Source organism: Hippichthys cyanospilos, chromosome 3 (assembly GCF_059441005.1).
Source record: "Hippichthys cyanospilos isolate Australia breed blue-spotted pipefish chromosome 3, RoL_Hcya_1.0, whole genome shotgun sequence".
Lineage (NCBI taxonomy): Eukaryota > Metazoa > Chordata > Actinopteri > Syngnathiformes > Syngnathidae > Hippichthys > Hippichthys cyanospilos.
Window position 1 is genome coordinate 4,154,254 of NC_142371.1, and position 12,920 is coordinate 4,167,173.

Below are 12,920 nucleotides of genomic sequence, written 5' to 3' on the forward strand. Positions count from 1 at the left end.
TGCCCGAATTGTTTACTTCATTTGTAATTGCCTAACATGTGATTGTGTTCCCTCAGATTGTGACAAGGACCAATTCCACTGCGGCAACGGTTTGTGCAAACCTAAACTGTGGGTTTGCGATCGCGTTAATGACTGTGGGGATGGCAGTGACGAGAAAAGTTGCAGTAAGTCAACCAAATACTTATTTTTTCCTCTCCTTCGTGGTATTTCTAATGTCCTCACTATTTGCACGCAGGCTGCGAAAAGAACGAGTGGCGCTGCGGGGATGGCATGTGTCTACCTCAGGACGTGGTGTGCAATACCAAGACGGACTGCGTCGATGGCAGTGACGAGGCCTCATGTAAAACCTGTAAGTGCTGCCGCTTATTCTCTTGAAGCTCAGTCATGCATTCAAAAATCCATTTATAAGCATGTTACACGAGCCATTAAGTGCTTCATCCTACAGTGGAGTGGTGGTTTAGGCTTTACAAAGCTGCTGCCTTTTAGTCTCCATTGAATGCAGGTTTTTTTTTTTGTTTGTTTGGTTTTTATCTCTATGGTTTCCATGGGGATTTGTCTCAAAATTATTCACACAAACACATCCGGGATTTTCACATTTGTTGAATTCACAAATGTATTAATGATTACGGCTGGCACTAGTTTGTTTTTTTTTACATTGAACGTGAGTTGAAGTTGAGTTGATCTAATTACTGTACTTATTGTTTGTAATCTTCTTCTATTCTTCTGTAAATTGTTAGACATCAACAAAATGTGCTACTTTGTTAGCAATCACAATCAGCATTAGCACGCTAGCAATAACTATTTCCGGTCAACAAGCATTAACTCCTCTTTAGCACAGATGGGCAATTTACAGTATTTTGCTAGTCCACATTAGTCAGAGCCCCGCCCCACTTTCTGTCTTCGTCAGTCTGTCGATTTTTCAAGCCAGAAAAAAATTACAATTCGGCAGTGTATTTTTTGCTCACCGTTCCGCCATCACCAGAGAGCCAAATTTGGCTTTTTTTTTTCAAGTACGTCATTGTAATCATCTGTAGTGATGGGCTGCTGACACGCAAAGGTCCGACGCTTGCGCCATACGCATCAATTGATCGATCTGTTTAAAATCGAGTCACTTGCCGGGCTCGAATGTCCCCAGGGATCGTCGATCGTACTTTGTTTTTCCGAATTGCGTTCAAAGAAACACGTAATGCAGAATCTGATAGTGGCTCATTTTCCAATTTTCAGTTTTCGAACAGAAAACAAGCAATACTGCCTCCACGTAGATGAACAAGAGATGGTTGTTCAACATACGTTTCAAACAGCTGTTTGTGAATACCATAAAACTGCATAACATTTGTCTCAAAAATTGCACATTCAGTATTTCACAAGCAGAATTGCAAAAGCGGCTGTAGAAAATGGATGGATAAATAATAGTAAATAAAATAAATGCACACAGATTAAAAGCACGCAAAAACCTCATTTTCAACCCCGTTTGTTGTATTTGAAATGTATTTGTGGATATGGAGCACATGTGAAAATCTTAGCTATATATTTAGGAATAATTTTGAGACAAACTTCTCCCCATAGTTTTCTAGTCTTCTTGTTTTACGCAAAGGCCGCTTGGGTTTTCCTTAGTTTCACTGCTGTGACTAAAGCAGTATATTAAACCTGGAGCCCACTCAATACACCCAATCAATAAAACCTCCTCAATCACAATGCCTTGTGCATTTAAGGCTCACTTTGAAGTCTCCCTGATTGCACGGTGTTGTTTTGGTTGGAGTTAGCGGTCGATTTGAATAGTGAATGTGTTTTGATCTGGGCTATTGCTTGTCCCCACCTGACCGCCGCAGCCCCGGGTATCTGCTCCGACTTCAGCTTCAAGTGTAAGAACGGCGACTGCGTCAACAAAGTCAACGCCGAATGCGATCGAGTCCACGACTGCGACGATAACTCGGATGAGGCCAGCTGTAGTAAGTAGTCGTCTTGATCTTTAGTTCCAGTTGCCACATTCAGTATTCAGCTGAAAGTGGCTTTAATCTCCCCATTGTCATTTAAAAGAGATTATGAAAAAAGCAGTGTTGAGCTGTGCATTTGTTAGAAAAAAAAAAAGCCTGAGGCATTGACTGCTTTATTTTTTTAATTCTTTGTAAGCAGCTTTTATCTGTATAATTTCTTTATTCAAATTTAGCCTCAGGATATAGCTGGTGTATGTTGCTCATTTTTGATCACATAATGTTACATTCTGCCTTTTATTAGTGTTCCTAATAGTCAGAATACCTAGAAGGCATCTCATATTCATCAGTGGCTCTGTCCTCACGTTTCCAGGTTGTGGCACCCGGCCGTATAAACTGAACCGAATCGTAGGAGGCCAAAACGCCGAGCTGGGAGAGTGGCCCTGGCAGGTCAGCCTGCACTTCCTGACCAGGGGGCATGTTTGCGGGGCCTCCATCATCTCCGAAAAGTGGCTCCTCTCAGCGGCCCACTGCTTTGTTACTCATGACCCAGCGTGAGTCACAGCTGAGAGAGACTATATATACATTTAATGTATAAACACAGAGGGGATTGCTTGTGCATACTGTTATCATGTTTTATTATTCATTGTGTATTTGACATTTTATCAGATCTCATTATGCACTCTTCTTGGAAAAAAATGAACTATGCACAACAGAGGACAAATTATACAAATTTCAAAGTCTGAAAAAGAGCCCCTGATGATACAGTTAATTCAGAAAAACCTTGGGGGGCTTACATTTACATCTCATTTTGGGTAAGGACAGAGCTGCAGTCATCATAGCGGCCTGTAGGTGGAGCACTATCCCTGCTGGACGACATGAGGCACTCCAGTATAATTGAGCAGGATGTTGATTGTTTCTGCACTTTCCCTCTAAATATTGATATTTGTTGAATAGAACAACATTATTTAATCAAAGTATTTACAAGACTACAAATGGGGATCACTTATACCCTTTCCTTGCCAATATATCATCATAAGGAGTAGTGACAGTGCAACTAAACAATGAATGTAAATTGGACCCTGTGAAGACGAATGGTGTTTACTTGAATTTCCTCATTTCACAAAGTATGAAATCTTGTTCACAGCTTTGTTGCAGTTACATAACCTTTGCTTCCGTTTTGCCCAAACAGAAATAGAATTGCGTCCAACTGGCAAACGTACAGCGGCATGCAGGACCAGTATAAGCACGACGACGTCCAGCGCCGTTCCGTGAAGATGATCCACAGCCACCCGGATTATAACCCCATGACCTTTGACTACGACATTGCTCTGCTGGAGCTCAGCGAGCCTCTGGAATTTACTAATACCATCCAACCCATCTGCCTACCCGCTCCCTCCCACGTCTTCCCTGCAGGCATGTCCTGCACGGTCACGGGTTGGGGCGCGCTTCGAGAAGGAGGTAGTCAGCATACATTACATATTATGCTCCCATCTTCAATCCTGCTCTATTTTTAAAATGGCTGATTTAGTAGGGTTGGGACAAGCCGCAAATCCCACAATATGAGATATCTCACGAAATTGAGTTTGCGAGACGAGATAAGATTTTTGCAAAATTTGTAATAACCCTAACCCTAACCCTAGTTTTCAAAATGTTCTCTCTCTACTCAGTAGATTGCGACAAAATTACCAACCTAGCGTGCAAATGTAAATGAGGAGAATCAAGCTCGTGTTGAACTGAGATCTTTCGTAATACTGAATAGTTGAACAAAATACTTACAGCTCCTGTTAGCTGCAGTGTATGATGTCATTTTTACTTTTTTTTGGCAGTGTTTCCAAATCGTTTTTGTTTTATGTGCCAACATTTTATCTTGTTTTTCTGAAAACCAAAATAGTGCAACAGTTTTTTTTTTAGCAGTTGTAGCATCCTGTATTTCTCTTGTAGGGCAGCAGCTATTGATTAATGGCACACACACAATAAGATACATGTAAACATTACAAATGGAAGCGCTTGAAGAATTCTTAACACAAACTAAATCTCATCTTTATAATTTCTTCATATTTTCTTTTTATTTATATCCATATGTAATATATTAATGATCATAAATCATTATTTACCAACCTTCTCTCTTGCACCACTTTCTGGATACAGTCATTCACATCAAACATTATGGCAGCCTCAGGATTTCCAACCTGCTCAGCTACAAGAATCATTTCCTTCTTGAAAGCTACCGTAATGTCTGTCTATGTGAACAAGGATGGACATGGACGTTGGTTCAGTCTGATTGTTTCTTTTATTGAAAGTAATGTGGTGACAACTTCAGCTAACACGAGTTTCTGTTGGCTGCAACTCAGGCATTGGCTGCTAACCTCTGACTTCCGCCCTCTAGCTTGTCCCATTACCGTAATTACCATAAAAGAATATGCCAACTATGGGAATGGTAAACTGTACTTAATACCTTGGCTTATCTGGCTGACTAAAGCAATCTCCCTTGAATGTCGTCGCACCCATACTTTTGACCGTAATTTTTTGGGGAAAAAAATACATCCTACATTTTGGGAATTACGGTCGCCCTCGTGCTGTTCGGCCACAGGAACATGTCGTGGCATTCTAATCTCGCAAGAGCTCGTCATACGAGATCTGATCCCATCCCCGGTAATTACAACAGTGTTCCCTCGATTTTCACAGTCAATGAAGAAGGTTAATGAGCTCCCCACAATCCTCCTCATTGGAAATTGTGTACACATACATATGTTTGTATGAATGTGTTTAATAAAACCTTGCCATCCTTTCTTTCCCATGCTCAGTGGTCTAACAGTAGTGCTGAGGTTGCGCGCATCTCTTTTTGAGCACGAACTTTATTTTCTTCTACAACAGACCACACACAGTGTGCAAGAGCAAGTTGAGCAGCCGCTAACTCTCTTCGCAGCCCGAGCACTACCCTCCCCCCTCTTGTTGCCCCATCTATTCCCCACAATGCAATTCTTCCTAAAGGGCTAAACTCAGCCAGCGTTATCATTCTTTCCCTCATGCATCCGCTCATGCTTCCCCTCCCCCACATGTATGTCTCCGCACAGCCCTCTCACTCACCCCCATAAGCGCACCACACTTATGTCATGTCATGAATCCGTCGATGTAGAATGACGAGCAGCGGTTCAGTTTTTAAGAAAAACTGCCTTTATTTGCGGCCAAATAAAACCAAGTATTAACAGGCTGTTCGACTGCTTCAGACTCCACTTTAGGACTGAGAGTGGGAGTGTCATTGCAATGCATCCGGTGGACGTTGCTGTAAAGTGACGGTCTTTTGGAAAAACAAACACAAAAAACAAAACGCTAAGCACTAAAGCCACAAAAAGTGAAGTGCAAAGTGGCGAGATAACCCGTATACCCATTCTGTATATTGCAGCTTTTATTCCCTAATTATGGGTGACCCACTCTGTAGTACTCTGTGTGTGTGTGAGTGTGTGTGTCTGTTTCCCCACTTTGCATATCCAACACTCATCAAAATTAAGACATTGCACTCCTCCCCGATGCCTCTTACAATGAGCTATTCATCTCAGCCCTTCATCTTCCATCATTTCCTGCTTCGTCTTTTTATCTCTTGCATTTCATCCCGTCCTCCTTCTTTCCTTTAATGTCCTTCCTGCTTCTTTCGCTCTCACATCACGGCATGCTTCTCTACTGCCTCCCTTCCCTTCTCTTCATTTTCTAATCTGCTCTCTTCCATTAAGCCTTTCCCCATATCCATACATCAAGACGGATGCCGATCCTCTGGGAAGCCTCTTAAACCTTCATTAGCTAACACTAATCCAGCCCATTAACACCTTTGATTTGAGGGGCGAACATTGTGGAGCGCTGACCCCCTTGTCCTATTTTCTCAGGTCAAAAGGCACAGCTTCTACAGAAGGCTTCGGTGAAAATCATCAACGACTCCGTGTGCAATGTGGTCACGGAGGGCCAGGTGACCTCTCGGATGCTCTGCAGCGGATTCTTAGCGGGAGGAATTGATGCATGTCAGGTGAGAGGAAGTTAATAGATGGATGTTCTTCACAGCCCTGTGAGTGCCCTCATCCGCCCTTCTTTTATGACCCCGTTCACCAGGGAGACTCCGGAGGCCCCCTGGTGTGTTTTGAGGAGAGTGGGAAGTGGTTCCAGGCTGGGATTGTGAGCTGGGGAGAGGGCTGCGCTCGCCGCAACAAGCCTGGTGTCTACACTCGTGTCACCAAGCTGAGAGACTGGATCAAAAAGGAGACGGGGGTTTGATCATGTGACGGAGAAGCTCGGGCTAACGGACATGGAGAATTTTTTTTTTTTTTTTTTTCTAGCGTTGGATTTAGGTGACATTGCATAGACCCAGACCCTCACATGAATGACTCCAAGCACTTTATTTCCATTTTATTCATCCTCCCACTCCAAGTATGACGCACGCATTGGCCACATTGACTCACATTTGGTATTGTAATCATCTTCTGTTTTATTGTTTACAGATAAAAATATCCTCACTGAAATCTAAAGTCAAGTATTATCCACATTTTGCCATTGTTTTTCAAATTTCAATGATTGAAGAAACAATTGAAGTGCTTTTGAACAGCAACGATCTCTCATCCGTTACTTATTTTTGGGATTTAGCCACCAAATATGAACCTACAATGCCTCTTTATAGCCTTCACTTCACTGTTGATACATTTCTGAACCATTTTTTTGCTTTTGTGGCAATGAGAAAAAAAAAAAAACATCGAAAACCCCATTAGAGCGCTGGAAAATCACCAACTGTGGTATTCAGTCCACTTAGTAAAACCTATCATAAGATTGTTGTTGAATGCGAATCAGTTCCATAGTGGTTGAGGTATTTGGTGTAGTTCCACAGTTATGCTTAAGTCACCTTCTCAGCTCTCATCTTGTTTGCTTGAGAAACTAAACCATCTTTTCAGTCTGTAAAATTAGGCAAATGTTTTCTTTTACAATTTACCTTCCAGACTTCTCATTTGTTGCAAGTTTTAATGTAGGGATCCAAAGTTTTCGATATTTATCGAAGGGCACAAACAATCTGGGAAATAAATACTGCTGTTGTGGAAGGGAATGGAATTTGTTTCCAAACAAAGAATTCACAATATTTACTATTGACAAATATTTTCATATACACTATGCAGCAGTGATATAAAGGTCCCAGTTTAGTATTTCTTGTTTTGTGTGAGTGTGCGTGCATGTGTATGTTTGTATGTGCGTGCACACGTAGGAAAAAGTAACTCCAATAAACAATTTTGATTGTGTTCCCCAATTCCTCATTAAATTTCCTCTGATTTGCATTTGACTGGGTCATGGCTGCTGCATTTGTTATGTTGTGGATAACAAATGCATACCTTGTGAGACGTTGTTGAGTTCTAATGAGCATGTTCTTCACGTCCCCATGGCGAGCTGCGTGCCTACCAGGGGAACACAGGTGACAAGACAAACTCACATTGTCAATAATACCTGCTTTTGTCTCAGCTCTGTCCTATTAGCCCGCGAGATGGGCATGCTGTGTTCCGGGAGGAACGTACACGTGCAGTGGGGGTTGTACGATCGCATCTGTCTTCATTAAAAGCCGAGCACTGCTATGGGAATAGGAAAATCAACAGCGCCGCTAATTTACGTATTCATCATTGTTGCTATGTGAGAGGCTTTGTTTGTCACACCTGCTTGAAGCTGGCCCCCCATTCCACACCAAAATGGGGGCAAATGGGGATATTGTTTGCTTGTTTTTTTTTTTTTTTTTTGGTCTTCCAAAATTCAGCCCTCCCTCCAAAAGTATATTACGCTGTTGCAAAAGAAAAAAAAAGCCAACCTTGTTCCAATCTGTGATTTTTTTGGGTTTTTTTTTTTTTTTTTAACCTACAACGTATGTTTGGTAAGGTGCCCCCCCTCCCAAAAAAAAGAAAAAAAGAAACAAAAAGAAACTATAATGCAGAACAAGGCATTTAATTAAAAAAAAAAAAGGGTAATGTATATAGTATGCCGGGAAGAGCATTGTACATTTTTTTTTTTTTTTTTTTAAACAAAAATAACTGTATCGGAAGGTGTCTTTGGGGGTAATTACCATGTATATTTTCTCAAAAATAAAAAAATGGGCAAGTATTGTGAGGCTATTTTTAAAAGTAAATAAAGCAATAAAAATGAAAAATAAATGGATATGAGATGTTTTTTTTTTTCTGGGGGGGTGCATATGTGTAATAAGGTGTTTGAAAAACAAATAGAAATAAAAAAAAAAAAACATCATTAATGTGTGTGCGTGCGTGTGCGTGTGTGTGTGTGTGTGTGTAACATTCCACAATGTTACACACAAAATTCCACACTAAATGCTGACTTTATCGGAAATGGTTTTATTTAAATATAAATATGTGTACAAAGATACGAGCAATGGTAGCTTATTTTTTCAGCAAATAAAACTCTCAATACATTATTAAAAGAATGAACAAGCAAATGACAATTAGTTGCGATAAAATAACCAACAAAAAAAGCATTAAATGATTGGTAAAGTAAGGAAGAAAACAGTGGCTTCAAATAAATCAAACAAGATAGATACATTATTATATAAAGATATTTTACAGAGCAGCTTACACGCTGTACATTAAGGCTTATATAAAATATAAAAATAAAGACAAGCAATGATTTTGCCTCCACTATCAAGTTTTACTTGTTCTCGTCAGGCTGCCTGGTAACAAGCGTCAAATGGCAGTACAGGCATCATACACTGAAACATCCACAAGGTAAAATGCAACTGAGCCAGGTGCAGAAACAAACGTCTCAAACATGAAATGGACATGACTCTAAATGCGGAAGGTTTTCACTAGACACATCATTTGCATGCAACAGAGAGAAAACATGGGCTTAGGCCTTTTGTACAGATGCTGTATTTCCAGGGTAGTACTGTTTCTTGTAAACATTTTAAGACCATTTGATTAGGATGTAAAGCGTCCATCTGACTGCCTGGCATATTGCCCCTCCTGATGTGGCACTCAGGTTTTGTTCGAGTTCAAGATTGCCACCATGTTACTTACAAATGATCGTGTTTGATTGTTCCGGTAATACCCTTTTTCCCTGCTTCACAATCACAAAATACTGTAGAAAACAGTACCGGGTAAGGAATGCAGTACTGGGACCCCAACCCTGTAAAACGGTCACCATCTTTGGGCATTTATGGCCTTTCCACTTGCCGCCTCCTTAAAACACACAATCGCCTTACAGTTGTTCATGGAAATCAAGGCTAAAATACAACTCCTTTTCACATTTTGTGGTCCGGTTGTTTTATAGGGTCCAGAACAGGCCAAAATCATCCGCAGGTTAGTTTGTTTCTGTGGCTAGCTCAGTCTTTTGTTGGAAATGGACACACACGTGTGCTTGGTACTGTATTCCTTTCGCATGCCAACCAAAAAACAGCAAAAGACATTGGTGGTAGTTTGTTGGTGTCCATTTTAAGCTGTAGGAACGCCATCTTGCTGATGTTTCACCTCGAGCGTTGACATTGCAGCTAAATCACTTTTGTCAAGAAGATCTGATTTTCGAGTCCACCGATAGAGTATCTCCTCATGTTTGTGTCATGTGTGGTCAATCATGCAGAGATAAACTGGTGAGGTATTAAACTTCACAATCTGCTGAAATCTCCAGCTTTGTTTAGCATCAATGACGATCCTCCGTTTGTCACGCTGACAGCTTAGAGTGACTTCCTCTTAGTATTTGTCCAAAGTTGACAAAGTCTTTGTTCATGTTAGTTCTCCCACACGGGTATGTGGCGGCGACATATTTCACTACACATTGCTTCTGTTCTTTTGATTTCCAACAGCCCTTGTCTGATCACACATGCGTCTGCATACGCTGTGAGGGCCGGCCGTAGTCCGACTGTTGGGAGGACACTTGTGACGAGGCGTAAGAGAAGCGGGACGAACTGGACACCTTGCTGGCCTCATCCGACTGGTCGTACGCGTCTACTTTCTCATAAGAAGCTGGCTTGACGTAACTGGTGAAGGCGCGGCCATAGGTTGCCGGCAGATATGCGGAGCCGCTGTAGACGGGGTCGGTGGGATAAATGGTGGCCGGTTGAGCGGGCTGCTGCTGGGCGGCTTGTTGCTGTTCATACGCGGACTGGCTCAGTGTGTTGGTCGTGTATCGGTGGGCGAAGTCGTAAACCCGTGGCTGGGTGCCGTGTTGGCCGTACATCGGGCTCGGAGAAGGCAGCTGGGATGGTGTGTAGACAGGCCGAGGGTTGGGAACGTACTCAGAGAAGCCCCCACCGCGTATGTGTCGATCTTCGTGACCACGCACGTTGTAGTAGCCGTTGGTGGGATCCTTGAGTGGATAGAGATACATGTCTTGAGTACTTGACATACCTCAGACACTGAAAATAAAAGTATGGATTTGCGCTATTTGGCAGTCTTTTTCCAGTGAGTGTTTACCTTGATGTCCGATCGCTCATCCTCCTCCTCTTCCAACAGATCACTGTGTTCTGTGCGAGACGTCCCAGGAGACTCGCTACTATTTGGCGCCTGAGGAAAGACCACGCTTATTTTGATGAATTAATACAGAAGACGAGACCTTGCTTGGAAGAGAACAAGGCGACTCTGTTACATGATTTAATGTTCGCTATGAATGACAAGACTATATCGAGAATGGATTCCTGGGGTTTTACCATTGGCTCTTTGACATCCTCCTCGTCATCGTTGCCGCGTGTGGCATTGTGATCACTATGAACAATTTGAACTCTGATGTCACTCTTGGAGAGGCGGGTACATCTTTTGCCTGGAGGTAATGAAAGGGATAGGCTATAGAATCTATTCAACATGAAACAGCACTGCAATTGTTTGATTTATAAAAATGGGCAAGTGACCCATCTGCCCTATACTGACCGTTGAGCTCACCTTTGCCAGTGTGCCTGCAGCAGATGGAGACCAGTGTGATAACGCAAATGATCAGGACGCTGCCTCCACCCACTGACCCACCAACAATTAACAGCATAGGTGGGGCTTCTGTAACAAGAGTAACGGGGGCAGAGTTAAGCATGATCTTAGGAAAAGTGTCAGAAACATTTGATACAAAGAACCAGACACTCCCATTTAATTTGCTAATCCCTGAGATACCAGCGCTTGAAGGATGCAAGCTCAGTTAACCGTGACCACGAACGTTTGCTTGTGCGGGCAATCTGGAATCACACCACCCTGGCTATTGTCTCTAATCTCTCTGAAGTAAGGGTAACAAGGCTTGACATGCAATGAAGCAATAGACAGTAATCTAATTAGAGATTCTAGAAGAGATACCGGAGCCCATTTCTCTGGAGACTTCACTCTGCCACAGTGATGTAAATTACGAGAGAAGACCTTATTTTTGGTGTCTGCTCCAACAAAAGTCTTCCACTGGCTACAGCGTTCCAGTGTAATTTTAAGATCACTTTAGTGGAATGCAGCCAGAGATGCCGGGCTTGACTGACACAATGATAGAGAATATCAGACCAAACTAAAACACATGACTCCATCTAATTGACTTTTGTCCCCAATCAATATCTATGTTATAAGGGCAAACATATTCATTAAAGCTAACCATCTGCTGATTAAATCATATCGATTAGGAGCGTATAATTAAGATAAGGAGAGGCATGGGCTCTGCTTTTACCTAATCTGGTCCTTCTTTGCAGAAGGATTGAGAGTTTCATTATGTTGTCTTCAAAGGGCTTCGGCGGGAGACTTTTATGTTTTGATTGCCTTTGTTTGGTGAGTTAGTTAGCAGGATTAGGCAAAAACTACATTGCTGATTTTTACTCAGATTTTGTCAGAGCCAGTGCTTACGTGGGACAAGGAAAGGAACCATTCCATCTTGGTACCGAACCAGAAAAGTGATGATGGAAGTGCCGAAAGTGATGACGGACGTACCAGCTTGTATCAGCAGAACAGTTAATGACGGGAAAACAAAACAAATGAATAAATGCCCATCTGATAGCAAAGCGTTAAAAAAAAAAAACATGTATAGCAAGTATAGTGACACATTTTCTGGGGTGGCATGTGTGGTAAGCCCTCCCATTTTTAAATGACTGTGTATAGCAAAGCATTCCCCAACAAAAGGTAACCCCATAGAAAAAAAAGTATAATGAGGCATTTTTTCAAAGATGTGTACGAAGGTGATTTTTTGGAAAGAAAACAAGCATGTATAATAAGGTGTCTAAAAAACAACCATGTATAATCAGGTGTTAAAAAGAGAATATCTTAATAATTTATTCATGAATTCTGAAAAAAATTGGAAAAAAATCAGAGGCATGTCGTATACAGGTATATTAAAAATTATGGATTTGATGTTGATTGCTCAGAACGAAGTTATAATAATCCATTATTCAATCTGCTTATCTTCACAGGGGTGGTGGGGATGCCGGAGCCTATCTCAGGTGACTTTGGGCACAACGTTTCTTCACGTTCACAACGTTTATTATCATTAGTATTACGTTATCAGGTTTACAATATTAGCTATTCTTGTTGTGTATTTACCTTGTTCCTTGAGTGTGACCAAGGCGGTACCGGTGCCAAAGTTGTTCCAAGCAGTACAATTGTAGCGCAGCTCAAAATCAGGCGCCAGAGTTTCGGAGAGCACCAGAGATGAGACAACTCCTTGGTCGTTGGTTACCGTCTGCACTGAATAGCGACCAGAGGAGCCGGACGAAAGGCTGATGTCTCCAAAGGACCATACCTGTGGGAAGGAGCATAATCGTACATAATTGATGAGAGTGATTTTTCTACATGCTTCTTCACTTGTGAGTAAAGGGAATACACGTACACCCTTAGATCCATTCATTCTGGTACCAGTATCTTCCTCTGTAGCACTTTCTTTCTGCTGACCTCAAAAGCGCTACGAGGCTGACCTAGCTGGCGAGCTTATGTTTAAGCACCCTCCCACGTAGCGCCCTGAAGGTGAGGTATGAGGAGGCTGAGGTAGCCACACTATGAAGTGGGCCTCCTCTTTGCCGTCAGTAGCGCA

General features: G+C 42.0%; 2 protein-coding genes across 4 annotated transcripts in view; one reads left to right on the forward strand and one right to left on the reverse strand.

Annotated features, from left to right (window-relative positions):
• Window positions 1-7,242, forward strand: part of LOC148425530 (suppressor of tumorigenicity 14 protein homolog) — a 29,647-nt gene extending 22,405 nt beyond the window's left edge. For both annotated transcript variants that reach the window (XM_088409307.1, XM_088409308.1), the window contains exons 13-19: window positions 57-164; window positions 236-349; window positions 1,830-1,949; window positions 2,305-2,485; window positions 3,124-3,392; window positions 5,813-5,949; window positions 6,033-7,242. In XM_088409307.1, coding sequence (XP_088265433.1) covers window positions 57-164; window positions 236-349; window positions 1,830-1,949; window positions 2,305-2,485; window positions 3,124-3,392; window positions 5,813-5,949; window positions 6,033-6,194 — 1,091 coding nt within the window. In that variant the 3' untranslated portion in view covers window positions 6,195-7,242. The remainder of the gene's footprint in view (window positions 1-56; window positions 165-235; window positions 350-1,829; window positions 1,950-2,304; window positions 2,486-3,123; window positions 3,393-5,812; window positions 5,950-6,032) is intronic.
• Window positions 7,243-8,274: 1,032 nt separating this feature from the next.
• LOC148425531 (kin of IRRE-like protein 1) overlaps window positions 8,275-12,920 on the reverse strand; it is a 42,284-nt gene continuing 37,638 nt past the window's right edge. The window contains exons 11-15 of one of the 2 annotated variants that reach the window (XM_088411502.1): window positions 12,434-12,632; window positions 10,823-10,930; window positions 10,594-10,703; window positions 10,361-10,450; window positions 8,275-10,253 (exon numbers count right to left, since the gene is read on the reverse strand). In XM_088411502.1, the coding sequence (XP_088267628.1) occupies window positions 9,762-10,253; window positions 10,361-10,450; window positions 10,594-10,703; window positions 10,823-10,930; window positions 12,434-12,632 (999 nt within the window). In that variant the 3' untranslated portion in view covers window positions 8,275-9,761. Of the gene's footprint in view, window positions 10,254-10,360; window positions 10,451-10,593; window positions 10,704-10,810; window positions 10,931-12,433; window positions 12,633-12,920 lie in introns of both variants that reach the window. The other variant, XM_088411501.1, reaches the window with a different exon arrangement.